The following is a 13,468-nucleotide window of genomic DNA, read 5'->3' on the forward strand; positions in this document are numbered from 1 at the left end:
CAGGTCCTCTCTGTGTCTAGCACAGTGATGCACAGCTGTGTCCTCTGTTCTCAGGCTGCTCGGTTAGAAGAAAACTTGGCTACTGGACGTGTCCCTGGTGATGCTGACTCTCCATCCAAGGGCCGAGTCCTAATTCCTGCTTCCCCCACCCCATAGTCCACCAGCCCACTCCAGGCCCTTTCCTGGAGCCTGGCGGACCCAGTGTACACCATAGCTGGTAACGGAGAATCCAGAGGCAGTGCAGGTGAGGGCCAGGGTCTGCGAGGGCTTCCCCAGGCCAGGCCCTGGCTCCTGCAGCTGCACCTGGGACAGGACCCCTGGGGACAAGGGTCAGCACCAGCAGCCAAGCACAGCAGAGGCCACAGGCAGGTCCCTGTCCTGGAACCCTGAGAATCACAGCAGGGGCAGCCACCAGGTGGAGGAGCAGCCCCAGGACGTTCCTGCTCTGCCGAGGGCCTCTGTGGGAAGGAGCCTGGGGCTCCTGGGCCAGGGCTGGGCTTTCAGCCTGACACGGGGGCTGCTGTGCATGGGGGAGGCCCCTGAGGACACAAGTGGGGAGCTCAGGGCAGGGTCCTCTGCCCTTCCCAGGGAGTTATGCCTGTGCTGCTTACAGGAGCTGGACTAAGCCTCAGGGACACACAGGAATTGGGGTGGGGCGGAGGATGCAGGATTAGGGCAGAGCTCACGTGAGGATGTTCAGTAGGATGTGTCTGATCCCTTCGGGGGCAGCAGAGGATGTCCTCAGTGCAGTTGCTCATCCCTGTAAGTGCCATTGTGCATGGGGGTCATGGCAGGCTGGGCTGGCAGTGGAGTCTTAGTGGTGTGTTTTAGGGTGTGTTTTTTAGGAGGAATAAAATCCCTCAACAGCTGGTGTGGCACTTGTCTCTTCCCATGATAACTTTACTGAATTCGCATCTAACTATTATGTGTGGTGTTTGAACAACCTGTACGCCATCTTTTCTCATAGTCTCATGTGTCTTGGGTTCTGCAGAACATCTTTGTGTTTGTGTCTCTGCTTCTTCCTGGCCCTAGCTTAGCCACGTCAAGGCTCTGCCTGGCCTTTCAGTATTGTGTGAGGTCTTTGCTGCTGGTGGACCAGTGGCCTAATGAGACCAGGATGCTGTGTGAATCCTCCTAATGGCCCCTGTGGACCATGTCCTTAGGATGAGGTCTCTGTTATCACAGGTAGAATCCCTACACTTGAATACCTTAAACCTCCAATAATGAGGATGTTTAAAACTTAACCTCCTTTCTTGAGGTATATGTGACACTACCAGGCCCAGTATTCCTTCTAACTGTGCTGGGGTCTCTGCTGTTCATGGTGTCATAGGCAACAGGAGCTGGGTTGTGTGATACAGCCAGCACAGGGGCTTCTGTTCTGCTCTGATTGCTGACCCCTCTCTCCCCTCTGTCCAGCAGGCCCTTTGAGCTATTCCTTGTGAGTAGACACTATTGAGTATTTTGAATTGGTGCTCTGAGATCACTTCAAAAGAGCATTGTTCATAGATTTAGATGGGTTTTGTCCGAAGTCTTGAAAAATGTATTGACATTAAAGATACAGTTAACTCTTTGAATTAATGCATGTGACAATTTATTGATATAACAATTATGTAATTCAGGGAGATCAATATAAGCAGACAATATTAATGCAGGGAAGTTCTGGAGAGCAAACACTGTAAATGGGTTAGCCATTACAGTGACCAAAACTTTAAAACTCCCTTAAGCACAGTGGTGCATGCCAGCACTTGGGAGATGGAGACAGGAGAATTGAAGTTTGGAAACCAGCACCAGTGATTTAATGAGACTCTTAGCAACCTAATGAGACCCTGTTTAAAAACAAACAAACAAACAAACAAACAAACAACAAAAGAAAGGATATAAACTAGCTAGGGGTATAAATTAAAGGTAGAATGTCAAAGGGTTAAATATCCAGAAACACACACACACACACACACACACACACACCCCAAAACAAAAATAAAAAATTTGATTAGAACTTATGTCTGAAAACTGTGCATTTGTGGAGTAAGTCCTGAGCGCCCCCTGCCGGTGCAATGTGTCCCTGCAGGAGGTTTGTGTCTGGGCTCACACTGAGGTCCCCACACTGTGTCTTGCACAGTAATACAGGGCCGTGTCCTCAGGTCTCAGGCTGCTCATTTGCAGGTGCAGCGTGTTCTCGGAGTTGTCTCTGGAGATGGTGAAGCGGCCCTTCACAGACTCTGAGTAGTATTTCTGACTTGCATCATACCATATAACTGCAACCCACTCCAGCCCCTTGCCTGGAGCCTGGCGGACCCAGTGCATGCCATAGTCACTGAAGGTGAATCCAGAGGCCAGGCAGGAGAGTCTCAGGGAACCCCCAGGCAGCACCAGGCCTCCCCCGGACTCCACCAGCTGCACCTCACACTGGACACCTGCAAACACAGAGAATCCTGCTCAGGAAACTGCCACAGTCCACTGTGTCTCTCACTCCCGTCCACTCACACTCAGCGTCTCCTGTTCCCCATGAATTACTTTTCAACACAGCAACCAGGAGAACCCAGCTCAGCCCAAACTCCATGGTGGGTCCTGCGTGTGCAGTCCTGATCACTGACTGGGGTCCCCTGGGTGCAGGGCTGGGCTCCTGTCCCAGAGCTGCAGGGTCAGGGCTGGGCTGGTTTTCATCAGCAGAGGGCAGCCCTATTTGCATGTCCTCCTACCATATAGCAGGCTCTGCTGAGGGAGGACTCAGTCAGAGGTAGATCACATGGTGACTGCAAGTGCCCTGGGGGAATTTGCCCACTGACTCCTTCAGCATAATGTTCATTAGAGCCAGCTGCCATGACAGAAACGCAGCCTAAGTGTAATTTTACATAAAATTTTTTAAGATTCATCATATTTTTAGTAAAGCCATTTTTGCTGGATAAGTGAAAGTTACTCTTCCATGTGTACATAGCATCCATGGCCTCCTGTAATTTTTACTGGCACTGACATAACTTCATAGGGATAGCAGTATCAATTCCTTTCTGAGGTGTGAAATTCAGCTCAAAAGCATGGATACATTGTGCAGTGTTTCTGGGTCTCATAGGCTGTGCTGCCCTGCCCAGAATCCTGATAGAGACCCTCGCGATGTTTGCAGAACCCTCCTGGAGTTTGGTGTGATGTTCATGACCCTGTGTTCTCCTGTGAGTGCATGGAAGCCAGGCTCATGCTCATGTTTTTAGGCATCAGGGAGTCACGCACAAGGGTCTGTCTTAGATCAGACAGACTCACCTGTGTCATCCACTCAGGGGGCTGTGGCTGTCATAGCTTAAGTCATAGCTTTGTTCTTCTTTATAGCTGAGTAGAATTCCATTGTGTATATTTTCCATAATTTTGCAACCCATTCATCTGTTGATGGAGACCTAGATTGGATCCATATTTTGGCTATTGTGAATTGTGCTGCTATGAACATGGGTATGTATATGTTAGTGTAGTTCTCTGATTTCAATCCCTTTGGAAAAATACCCAAGAGTGGTATAGCCAGATCATTTGGAGGATCTATTTCCAGTTTTCTAAGGAATCTCCACACTGATCTCCATAGTGGCTGAACTAGTTTGCACTCCCACCAACAGTGTAAAAGAGTTCCTCTTTCCCCACATCCTCATCAGCATTTGTTGTTATTTGGTTTCTTTATGCTTGCCACTCTGATTGGGTTAGGTGGAATCTCAGTGTAGTTTTGATTTGCATCTCCCTGATGGCCAGTGATGTACAACATCTTTTCATGTATCTATTGGCCATTTGTATCTCTTCTTTTGTGAAGTGTCTATTCAGTTCAGTTGCCCATTTCTTGATTGGGTTATTTGTTTTGCTAGTGTAGAATCTTTTGAGCTCTTTGTGTATTCTGGATACTAGCCCCCTAACAGAGTGGTGGCTGGTAAAGATCTTCTCCCATCCTGTAGGCTTGCTTTTACGTTCTTGATGATTTCCTTTGATGAGAAGAAACTTTTTAGTTTAATGCCATGCCACTTATTAATTCTTTCTTTAATTTCCTGCGCTTTGGAGGTCTGTTGAGAAAGTTACTACCTGTGCTTCTGTGTTGGAGTGTTGAGCCTATGCCTTCCTCTAATCTAATAGCTTCACAGTCTCTGGTCTAATTTCTAATCTTTGATCCAACTCCACTTGATTCCTGTGTATGGTGAGAGGTAAGGATTTAATTCCATCTTTTTTTTTTTCTTTTTTGCAGGTCTGGGGCTGGAGCCCAGAGGCATTTGACCTCTGAGCTACAACCCATGCCCAATTTTTTATTCTTTATTTTGAAACTGGGTCTCACTGAGTTGCAGAGGGGTTCACTAAGTAGCTGAGGCTGCCTGTGAACCACGATCCTCCAGTCTCAGCCTCCTGAATGCTGGGATTACAAGCATGTGCCACCATGCCCGGTTTAGTTCCATCTTTCTACAAATGGATAGCCAATTCTCCCAGCACCATTTGTTGAAAAGGCTGTCTTTTCTCCAGCATATGAGTTTGGCTCCTGTTAAAGATAAATTGACTATAGGCATGTGGGTTTGTTTCTGTATCTTCTATTCTGTTCCACTGGTCAGTATGCTTGTTGTGCCAATACCATGCTGTTTTTACTACTATTGATCTATAGTATAACTTGAAGTCCGGATTGTGATGCCTCCTGCCTGGCTTTTATTTCTGAGGATTGCTTTGGCTATTCTGGGTTTTTCTTTCTCCATATAAAATTCATGACTGATTTTTCTAGGTCTATGAAGAATGTTGTTGGTATTTCATTAGGAATTGCATTGAATCTATAGATCACTTTTGGCAGAATGACCATTTTGATGATATTTATTCTGCCTGTCCATGAGCAAGGGAGATCTTTTCATCTCTCAAGGTCTTCTTCAATTTCTTTCTTTAATTTTTTTAACAACTGGAGACAACTGTATTTCATCACATTGGCTTCTGTATTTATGGTTTTCTCAGTTTCTCCTGCTTTCGAAATGTGGTGTCCCAGCAGCCAGACAGAAAGACAGACAGGGACTTAAAAGCACAGGAGATCATCCTCCTGCTCCCAGCCCTGAAAGGCAGATGCGTGAACAGCGGGCTTGGCAGGGCCGGCTCCTGCCTCCCTCCACAACCTCCTCCTGAGAGGCTCCTCCCTGCCTCCTCCTCCAGCAGCTGCTAGAGCTCCAGGATCCCTTGGCCTGCAACCCCATCACCCAAGACTCTTCTTTCATCTTCCTGTGGTTTCTCCTCTGTTTCTCAGGACACGGTCATTGCATGTAGGGGCCACCTTGGTGCAGAAAAACCTCACCTCAAGACACTTTATCCATCTACAAAGACCCTATTTCTCAAGAGAAGTTTTATTCAGATGTCCCAGGTGGACATGCATTTGGAGTGCTGTTCAGAAAGCCGTGGTTTCCCTGATGCACTAGAGGTTGGGAAGAAAGAGAGGAGCCCCAGGTCCTGCTGTGTGAGGCCACAGGAGGAGAGGAGTTTGTGGCAGGTGTATGTGGGTGCCTGGCAACTTGCGGCTGTCAGGGGTGCTGGGGCATGAGCTGAGTTTGGGAGCCTGGGCTGGTGAGCTTGGCTATAAATCTGAGAGTCATCGGCATGCCAGTGTGTCAGTCAGTCACGGGAAGGGTGAGGTCATGAGCCCCATGCCCCTGGAGGCTGCAGTGCGGCTGCAGGCCAGACCTGGACAGGGGAAGAGGAGCCACCTGCAGGTAGGAAGGCCAGGTGTGGGGGCAGGGAGGCCAGATGGGTACCTGCAGGAGAGTGTGGGGGGGGCGCTGCAGTGCTGTAGGGTGCAGGAGTAAGGACTGGGCCTTGACTGCGGGTCCAGCACCAGACTCCACAGGATGGGCCGCAGGCTGGTGTGGGCAGCTGACCCTGTGCTGGGGCCCAGTGTGCATCCTAAGTCCTCGACAGCCAACCATCAGTGGTGCATGGTTTTGGGTCAGTCCACACTGGCTTTGAGGATGTCAACAATTCTTCAGCCACTGGCTTGAGCAGGGACAGGGTGGAGAGCCAGGGCACTGATGGAGGCCCCTGAACTCGGCCTCTTGAGCTTGGGGTCCCAGCATGGCCGGCGTGTCTTCGGCCCCTTGGATGTGTCCCCTTGGCTCTGAGTGCCGGGAGCCACAGGTGGTGTGACAAGTGTGTGGTCCTGTAGGAATGTCCTAGGTGGGTGTGCTTGCTGTGCGTTCTCCCCTGTGTGGAAGGGAGCCTGTGGAGATCCCAGAGCAGCCACCACAGGTAGTTGGGCAGGGGACCTGGCCCCAGGACCACCAGAGGGAACAAGTGACACTCCCCATCTTGGGCTTTGCAGAACCCCCAGTGAGACACACCTGGTAAACACTGAGGAATAAGGTCATCCTGGCAGGTGAAGCTGGCTTGCTTGATTAAACCAGGGTTTCCAAGACCTGTGGGGGCCTGTCCTGGAGTGGACCTCAGCCTTGGCTCACTTCTGGGCCTGGCTTCCCTCAACCTCAGATCCTGCCTGCCTTGCATCCATCCCTAGGTGACATGTGGGTGGACACTCCTGTGGACCTCCTGGGCTGCAGGCACGGTGAGCCAGGCAGAGGGAAGAGGTGCTTGGGGCCCTAAGGAGCTGGGGGCCAGGTTCCTGAGGAAAGGGTGCTGGAGGTACTGGCTAGGGAACTGGGAGGAGGAGGAGGAGGGTTGGGTATACACTGGGTCGGCAGAGTCCTTGAACCTGGGAGGCACAGTGTAGTCCCAGCCACAGGGGTCCTAGAGGCCAGGAGGGGCCTTCCAGCTGGGCCCTTGAGGTTCAGGATGCAGCAGGAGCCAAGACCTCTAAGGGTCTGGGGGCGGGGAATCTAGTGCCAAGGAGCCAGCGGGCTCTGGGAAGGGCAGGGTGGACCTGGCCAGGGCCCAGCCTCCTCCTTCTCCTCCCCCACAGCCTTGAGGGTGAGGAGGAGCCCGGGGGTGTGCCCACTGCAAGAGAGGTGCACCTTCCTGGAAAGCTCTCTCTCTCCACTGCGGCGTGGGAGCCTGCACCTCCAGGAGCGCCCTCTCGATCTCTTGCCTGCCCTCTCCGAGCCGAGCCCTGGGCAAGCTTGTGGGCAGAGAGAGACAGGCCCTGGGCACAGGACGCCCATCCTGGGAGGTGAGCACGCTGGTGTCTGCCAAGTTTGGTCCCAAAGCCAGGTACAGAGGCTAAGGCCTGGTCAGCAGGTGAGGCGCAAGGGGGCGCTTTGCAGATGCCTGGAGCTGAGCCCTGCTCCAAGCCCTGCCCAAGCCTGTCCTGCTGAGCCCAGTTGGTACAAGTGCGGCTCACATGGGTGAGCCCATGTGCTGGCAGGTGTGTGCCTGTGTGCATGCGTGAGGCAGGAGGGAGGTCTCCTTTTGCGGCCCTGACACCTGGCACAGAGAGCCGGGGACTTGTGCACCACGGCCACTCTGGATGGATGTGATGAGCAGCCGCAGAACTGAGGACGCACTGCCCTGCCTGCACTCGGGCCTTGTCTCTTCCATCCCAGCCCAAAGGAGCTGGCCTGAGGCTCCAGGGTGGACAGGGAAGGACACTGCTGTGGCTGGGCAGGTCTGGGGAAGGCAGGAGACTCTCAAGGAACTTTGCAAGTGTATAGCATCTGGCCTTTAGAGGCCCCAGGGACACTCGGGAGCCCATGGTGGGGTGCGGCTTGGTGGTCCCTCTGTTTTTTCAGTGGGCATGGGTGAGGCTTTCTGTGGCAAAAGCATTTTCTCAAGAACATGCAGACTTTGGCACCCACCTGGAAAGGATGGAGAGTTTGAGGATGGGGTGGAGGGCCAGCTGAGCACTACCCTGTGCTCCTCCCTCACCAGGCCATGGCACATCCCAAGATCGAGGCTGTGGTCAAGGAGAGGCACCGGATGGCGGAGTGCCCCGTGTGGGAGGAGAAGGCCGGGCAGCTCCTGTTCGTGGACATCAACGCCGGAACCGTGTGCAGGTGGAGCCCACTCTCAGGGGATGTGCAGACCGTAGGCCTGGGTGAGAGGGGCCGGAGGGTGTGGACTGTGGGCCTGGGTGGGTGGGGCCGGAGGGTGTGGACCATGGGCCTGGGTGTGTGCCTGCAGGGTCAGCACCGTCTCTGCCAACCACTACCCCAGCCCTTCAGTGGGAGCTGACCAGCAGGAGTTTGTAGGTGCCTGTGCATCCCTGCAGCTGAACCGGCTGAGCTTAGGCAAGGCTTCTCTTGCACACAAAGTCAGTGTGGACCCTATTGTCCATGCCTTTCTGTGGGGGGTGGCGGGTCCCTGGCTCTGAGCTGGGCTCTGCCACACGGATGCCTGTCCTGACTCAGGAGTTTTGTGCGTGCAGTGTAACAGAGCCATCGCTGGCTGGCTTACACTCCTGCGGTCATGGCAGGCAACGTCAGTCCTGTAGCGACTCACCCACCTCCATGGGGCATGTGAACCTGCGTCAGCTTGCACACTCCTAAGTCTGTATGGGGTGCATGTGTCCGTGTGGGCTTGCACACCTGCACACCTGTGCGGGGCTCATGAGTCCGTGTGGGCTCACCCACCTGCACACATGTGCGGGGCTCATGAGTCCGTGTGGACTCACACACCTGCATACCTGTGCGGGGCTTGTGAGTCCATGTGTGATCGCACACCTATATGGCTGCAGTGCCCCGTGAGACACATACCTTAGTGCAGCAGGTGCCAGTCCTCTGACCCACCCTTTTCTCCCTCCCTCCCCTCAAGGCAGAGGCTGCTGTCTTCACATACCTGGAGGGGGGCACAAGTCAGGCCCAGCCATGTGCACCCCTCCTGGGGAAGGGACAGCCAGGCCCAAGCCCCCAGCCAGGGCTCTCTCAGGCCTCTGAACCTCTGACCCAGGGCTCAGGTCAGACCTCGGAACTGGCAGGCGGTGCTCACTCACTGTCCCATCCCTCAGGAGACCGCGTTGGCTGTGTGGCTTTGCACGGCCAGATGGGGAGCTACGTGGTGGCCTCAGGCACGCGCCTGGGCCTCCTAGACTGGGACTCTGCGCAGGTACAGTGGCTGGCCTGGCTGGACAGGGACAAACCCCACAACAGGTTCAATGATGGCAAGGTGGACCCTGCTGGGAGGTTTGTGGCAGGTGAGCTGGGATAGGGCAGCAGGGCAGGTCTGGGGCAGGGGCTGGCTCCCTCCCCCCATCCTTGGAGAGGGTCTTGGAACCCCTTTGCCCAGCCACATGTTATGGGTGTGACCTTGCTCCGGGGATCCCACTAGAGACCTGGCTGGGGTGCTTCCTGGGCTGGCCACTGGGCACTATCTGCTCAACTCCCACAGAAACCTCAGGTGCCCAGGTGGAAGGCAGGACTCAGTGCCCGGTGCTCAGTGCTCAGGAGTCACCCCATGGCTGGGGAAACTTTGGACATACCCAGAGCCAGGTGTGTGGGCTGCCCAGGCAGTGGCAGACATTTACCATGAGCTGGCTGAGGATTTACAAAGAAAAGTCCTCCTCTTCCAGTCCTGGAGGGCAGACCTGTAAGGTCCAGGCATGGCGGAGCTGGCTCCAGTCTCCCTCTGCAGCCTCCTCCAGGGAGCCTTCTCCTTCCTGCCTCCTCCTCCAGCTGCTCCTGAGGCTCCGGCATCCCCAGCTTGTGGCCCCATCACCCCAGATTCCTTCTTTCACCCCCCAGCCCCGTGGCTTCTTCTCTGTGTCTGTATCTCCTCTTCTGTCTCTCATAAGGACACTGGCATTGCATTTAGGGGCCAACCTGACCCCAGAGGACCTCACCTCCAGGCCCTTCACTCATTCCATCTGCAGAGACCCTGTCTCCCCAAAGGCCCCATTCCCGGGCTCTGGGGGTGTGCACACTGCTGTATCTTTCAGGGTCCACTCTTGGGTGCAATGGAGTCCTGTGGGCTCCTGCCTGGTCTGCCCAGGACGGCAGCCTCAGCTGGAGGCAGCCTGTGTTTTCTGATACGTGGTGTCTGGCAGGGCCCAGGGATGGTCACTGCTCACTGATCCCGGCTCTCTGCAGGCACCATGCCCGAGGCATCTGCCCCCGGAGTGTGGCAGCCAGGCCAGGGTTCCTTGTACACGCTCTATGCTGACCACTTGGTGGTCAGGCAGCTGGACCGGCTGGGCATCTCCAATGGGCTGGACTGGTCCCTGGACCACCGCACCTTCTACCACGTGGACAGCCTGGCCTATGCAGTACAGGCCTACGATTACCACCTGCAGACTGGCAGTGTGGGTAGGTGCCTGCCTCTGGTCTACCCAGGCCCCACCCCACCCCAGCCCCACTGAGACTCAATTCCCAGGGCAGATGGAGGGAACTTGAGGCAGGGTATGAGCCGTGTCTTCGCTGCCCGGCACCAGGGTGCTGTCCCCTGGGGTGTGGGTGTGCCAGGGCCCCCTGCCTTGGGAGTTGGCATGGGTGGGGGTCTGCCTGTGGGTGGGGACCATGGCCCTGGGCACCCTCCCAGCTCTGCCCTCAAAGCCAGGCCCACAGCTGCAGCAGGCCTCTGGGTGGCTCCTCGGGACAGGGTGGCTCTCATGATTAGGACAGGCACCACACAGTATGGATGTAAGCAGGCCAGCTGCCTGTCCTCATCTGCCAGGCTGGCACCGGTAGGGATGAGAGATGGGTGGGTGTCAGGGCCCTGCAGGCACGCATGCATGCACCCCTGAGGCACCACCTTGGGTGGGACATCCTGCATTCTGGCCTCTGTCTGGGGGTTCGCATGGGATCTGGGGGCTACAGGCACGGCCGCTGCAAAACCCTGCCCTGCCTCCCATCCCTGCTGCAGAGAACCCGCGCCTGCTATACCAACTACCACAGGCCCAGGGCATGCCGGATGGGCTATGCGTGGACGCCACTGGGATGCTCTGGGTGGCCTGCATCGACGGAGGCAGCATTATCCGCCTGGATCCCCAGACAGGTGTGTGTGTGCAGCCGGCCTGGCCAAGGGACAGGCTGGGCTCTGTGTCCAGCCACCAAGAGGCCTCTTCCACAGTGAGGTCCTGGGCAGACACCGTCACTCAGCCAGTGAATGACAGTCCTGGGGCCACAGTGGCTGGACCACACCCAGCTCCTCTGACAGCAGGAGTTCACCCTCCCCCAGCCCCTGAGAGCAGAAGTGGGAGAACCACACATGTTAGGGCTGGCCTGGACTCCCTCTGCAGCCTCCTCCAGGGGAGGCTCCTCCTTCCTCCTGCAGGCATCCCTTGGCTTGTGGCCCCATCTCTCCTGTCTCTCTTCTGTCTCCTCTTCTGTCTCTTAGAAGAACACTCATTAGGGTGAGATCCTCACCTCCAGGCCCTTCACTCATTCCATCTGCAGAGACCTTGTTTTTAAATTAGGGCCCCTCCGAGGTCCCAGTAAACAAGAATTTGGGTGCATTTTAATGTCCTGGGGAAGGCGAGGCAGGCCACCTGGCAGGTGTGGATTAGAGCCACAGGTGCCCAGACAAGCCTCCTGCCCAGGGCTACTGCCACCAGATCAGCCCAGGTGTCACGAACGAACGTGGGTCTGGCTGTGGTCTGAGGACCCTCCGGGTGCTGCTGCAGGGACGCGGCTGTGCACGCTGGAGCTCCCTGTGTCTAGGGTCACATCCTGCTGCTTTGGAGGCCCCGACTACTCAGAGCTCTATGTGACCTCGGCGGCGGACGGCCTGAGCCGGGAGCAGCTGCAGTGGGAGCCGCAGGCTGGCCATGTCTTCAAGGTGCGCCTGCTGTGACTGCAGGACAGGGATGCTCCTTCTGCTGCGGTCCTGGTGCTGTCCAACTGTGTGCAGCTGGGGCTCCCTGCCAGGGCCTGGTGTGCACCCTGGGCCTCACTGCAGCGTCCACTTCTCCCCAGGTCACGGGTCTGGGTGTCAGAGGCCTGGCCTCACGCCCCTTTGCTGGCTGAGCCCAGTGCCCTCCGCTGCCCGCAGCATCCTTGGTGCAGAAGGTCTCGGCTGCTTCTCAGCGGATGGATGGTCCTGAAGCCCCTGAACTTGAAAGTTATGGCTCTGGGAGTGTCTGGGGAGCGGAGCAGGACAAGCTTTGTTCTTCCAGCATCATCTGGCAGTGCCTTAAAGCCCCCCCTCTCCCCATGGCTCCACGGCTGGTGTCCCTGAAGAATTTAAATTCCTTCCTGTGACCTGGGACTGAGAAGACGAGTGCTTTTAAATTGGGCAGAGGTGCTCACACTTAGTCCAGAAGAGAATACCCAGGACCTTGAGTACATTCACGCTGTGGACACTCTTCATCTCTGTCGATTCCTGAGCATTTTATTCACCCCAAGAAGATCTCACTCCCACCAGCAGGCACCCCTGTCCCCAGCCCCTGAGCACACTGAGGTGTCTTCTGTGTCTGGGTTTGCCTGATGTCACATTTAAGATAAATGGAGTCCCGCACCACGCAGGCTTTCATGTCTGGCTCCTTCCACTGAGTCGATGTTTGAGAGGTGTCAGGGTGTTGGTTCTTTTCAGTGCTGAGTAATACTCTATTGTGTGGATAGACCACATGGTGTTTCTCCATCCCCCGATCAGTGGATCCTTTAAACAGCTTGTCTGTCCTCCTGCGGGTTCTTGGACTCAGCACTGCTGTGCTCCTGGGCTGTGACATTTGTGCTCATTGGAGCCATGTGTCCAAATGCACATGAATACATACGCAGAACACACAGAGGTGCATGCATATACACATGTACACGCATGTACAGACCACATGCACGTACCTGCTTACAGGTGCATACACACACGCTTGTGTGACACAACTGCGTGTCAGTCAGCCATGTACACACACACAGGTGCACCCCTTTCGCCTGGCCTGATCTCCTCATGGTCCCAGATTGGCTGCTGCAGCTCCGGCATCACCCCCATGCCACCAGGAGGACAGTACTGGGCAGCAGTCCCAGTCTGTCTCACACCACGAGCCTCTGTCCCAGCGGACGCCTTCCTTCCTGTCCTCCTGGCTGGGCCTCTTCATAACTCCTCGCCCGGCAGCTGGCCCCGGCCAAGACTCGTGCACTTTCTTCCCAGGCCCCTGCTCTTCACCGTGGCTTTCCGAGCTGTAACTCAGCCCGTGTGATACACCACTCACAGGTGCGATGCGGTGCTTCTCAGAGCCATGCAGGTGCCAACCAGCTCACACAGCAGTTGGCATCAGGGTGTTATCATCCCTGCCCAGGGTGCTCTGCTGGGCAGGCACACGTGCCCCTCTCCCCGGCCCTGTGGCCCCCAAGCCACCTCATTCTCCCGTGGGGTCTCCAGTTCTGGCCCGCCCCAGCAATGTGATCACACGTGGTGGTGTCAGTTCCCCAGGTCCATTCCATTGCTGCAGGTATCAGCACTTGTTCCTGTTCGTGGGTGACTAAGTTCCCACCGCATTGACAGACTGGGCTGTGTTCCTGAATCACTCATTCACTCTCATGGCTGGGCACACGAGTGCTTCCACTTCGGGTTGCCACGAACACTAGTGCTGTGTGTGCACGCGCACGCACGCGCACACACCTGCACACACCTGCACCCCCCTGTTTTGGATTCTCTGGGGCCGCACCTAGGTGTGGAGATGTTG

The 13,468-nt window shown here is 55.6% G+C and overlaps 1 protein-coding gene across 1 annotated transcript; it reads left to right on the forward strand.

Annotated features, from left to right (window-relative positions):
• Nucleotides 1–7,794: 7,794 nt before the first annotated feature.
• On the forward strand, nt 7,795–11,819 carry LOC308271701 (regucalcin-like; the record flags this gene model as incomplete). The annotated part of the gene is made up of 6 exons (XM_080708203.1): nt 7,795–7,957; nt 8,867–9,052; nt 9,945–10,160; nt 10,717–10,848; nt 11,477–11,631; nt 11,769–11,819. The coding sequence occupies 6 exons, from the start codon at nt 7,795–7,797 to the stop codon at nt 11,817–11,819; spliced, it is 903 nt and encodes a 300-aa protein (XP_080564329.1).
• Between the last annotated feature and the right edge of the window lie 1,649 nt (nt 11,820–13,468).

Source organism: Muscardinus avellanarius (genome assembly GCF_963383645.1).
Source record: "Muscardinus avellanarius genome assembly, chromosome: 12".
Classification (NCBI taxonomy): Eukaryota; Metazoa; Chordata; class Mammalia; order Rodentia; family Gliridae; genus Muscardinus; species Muscardinus avellanarius.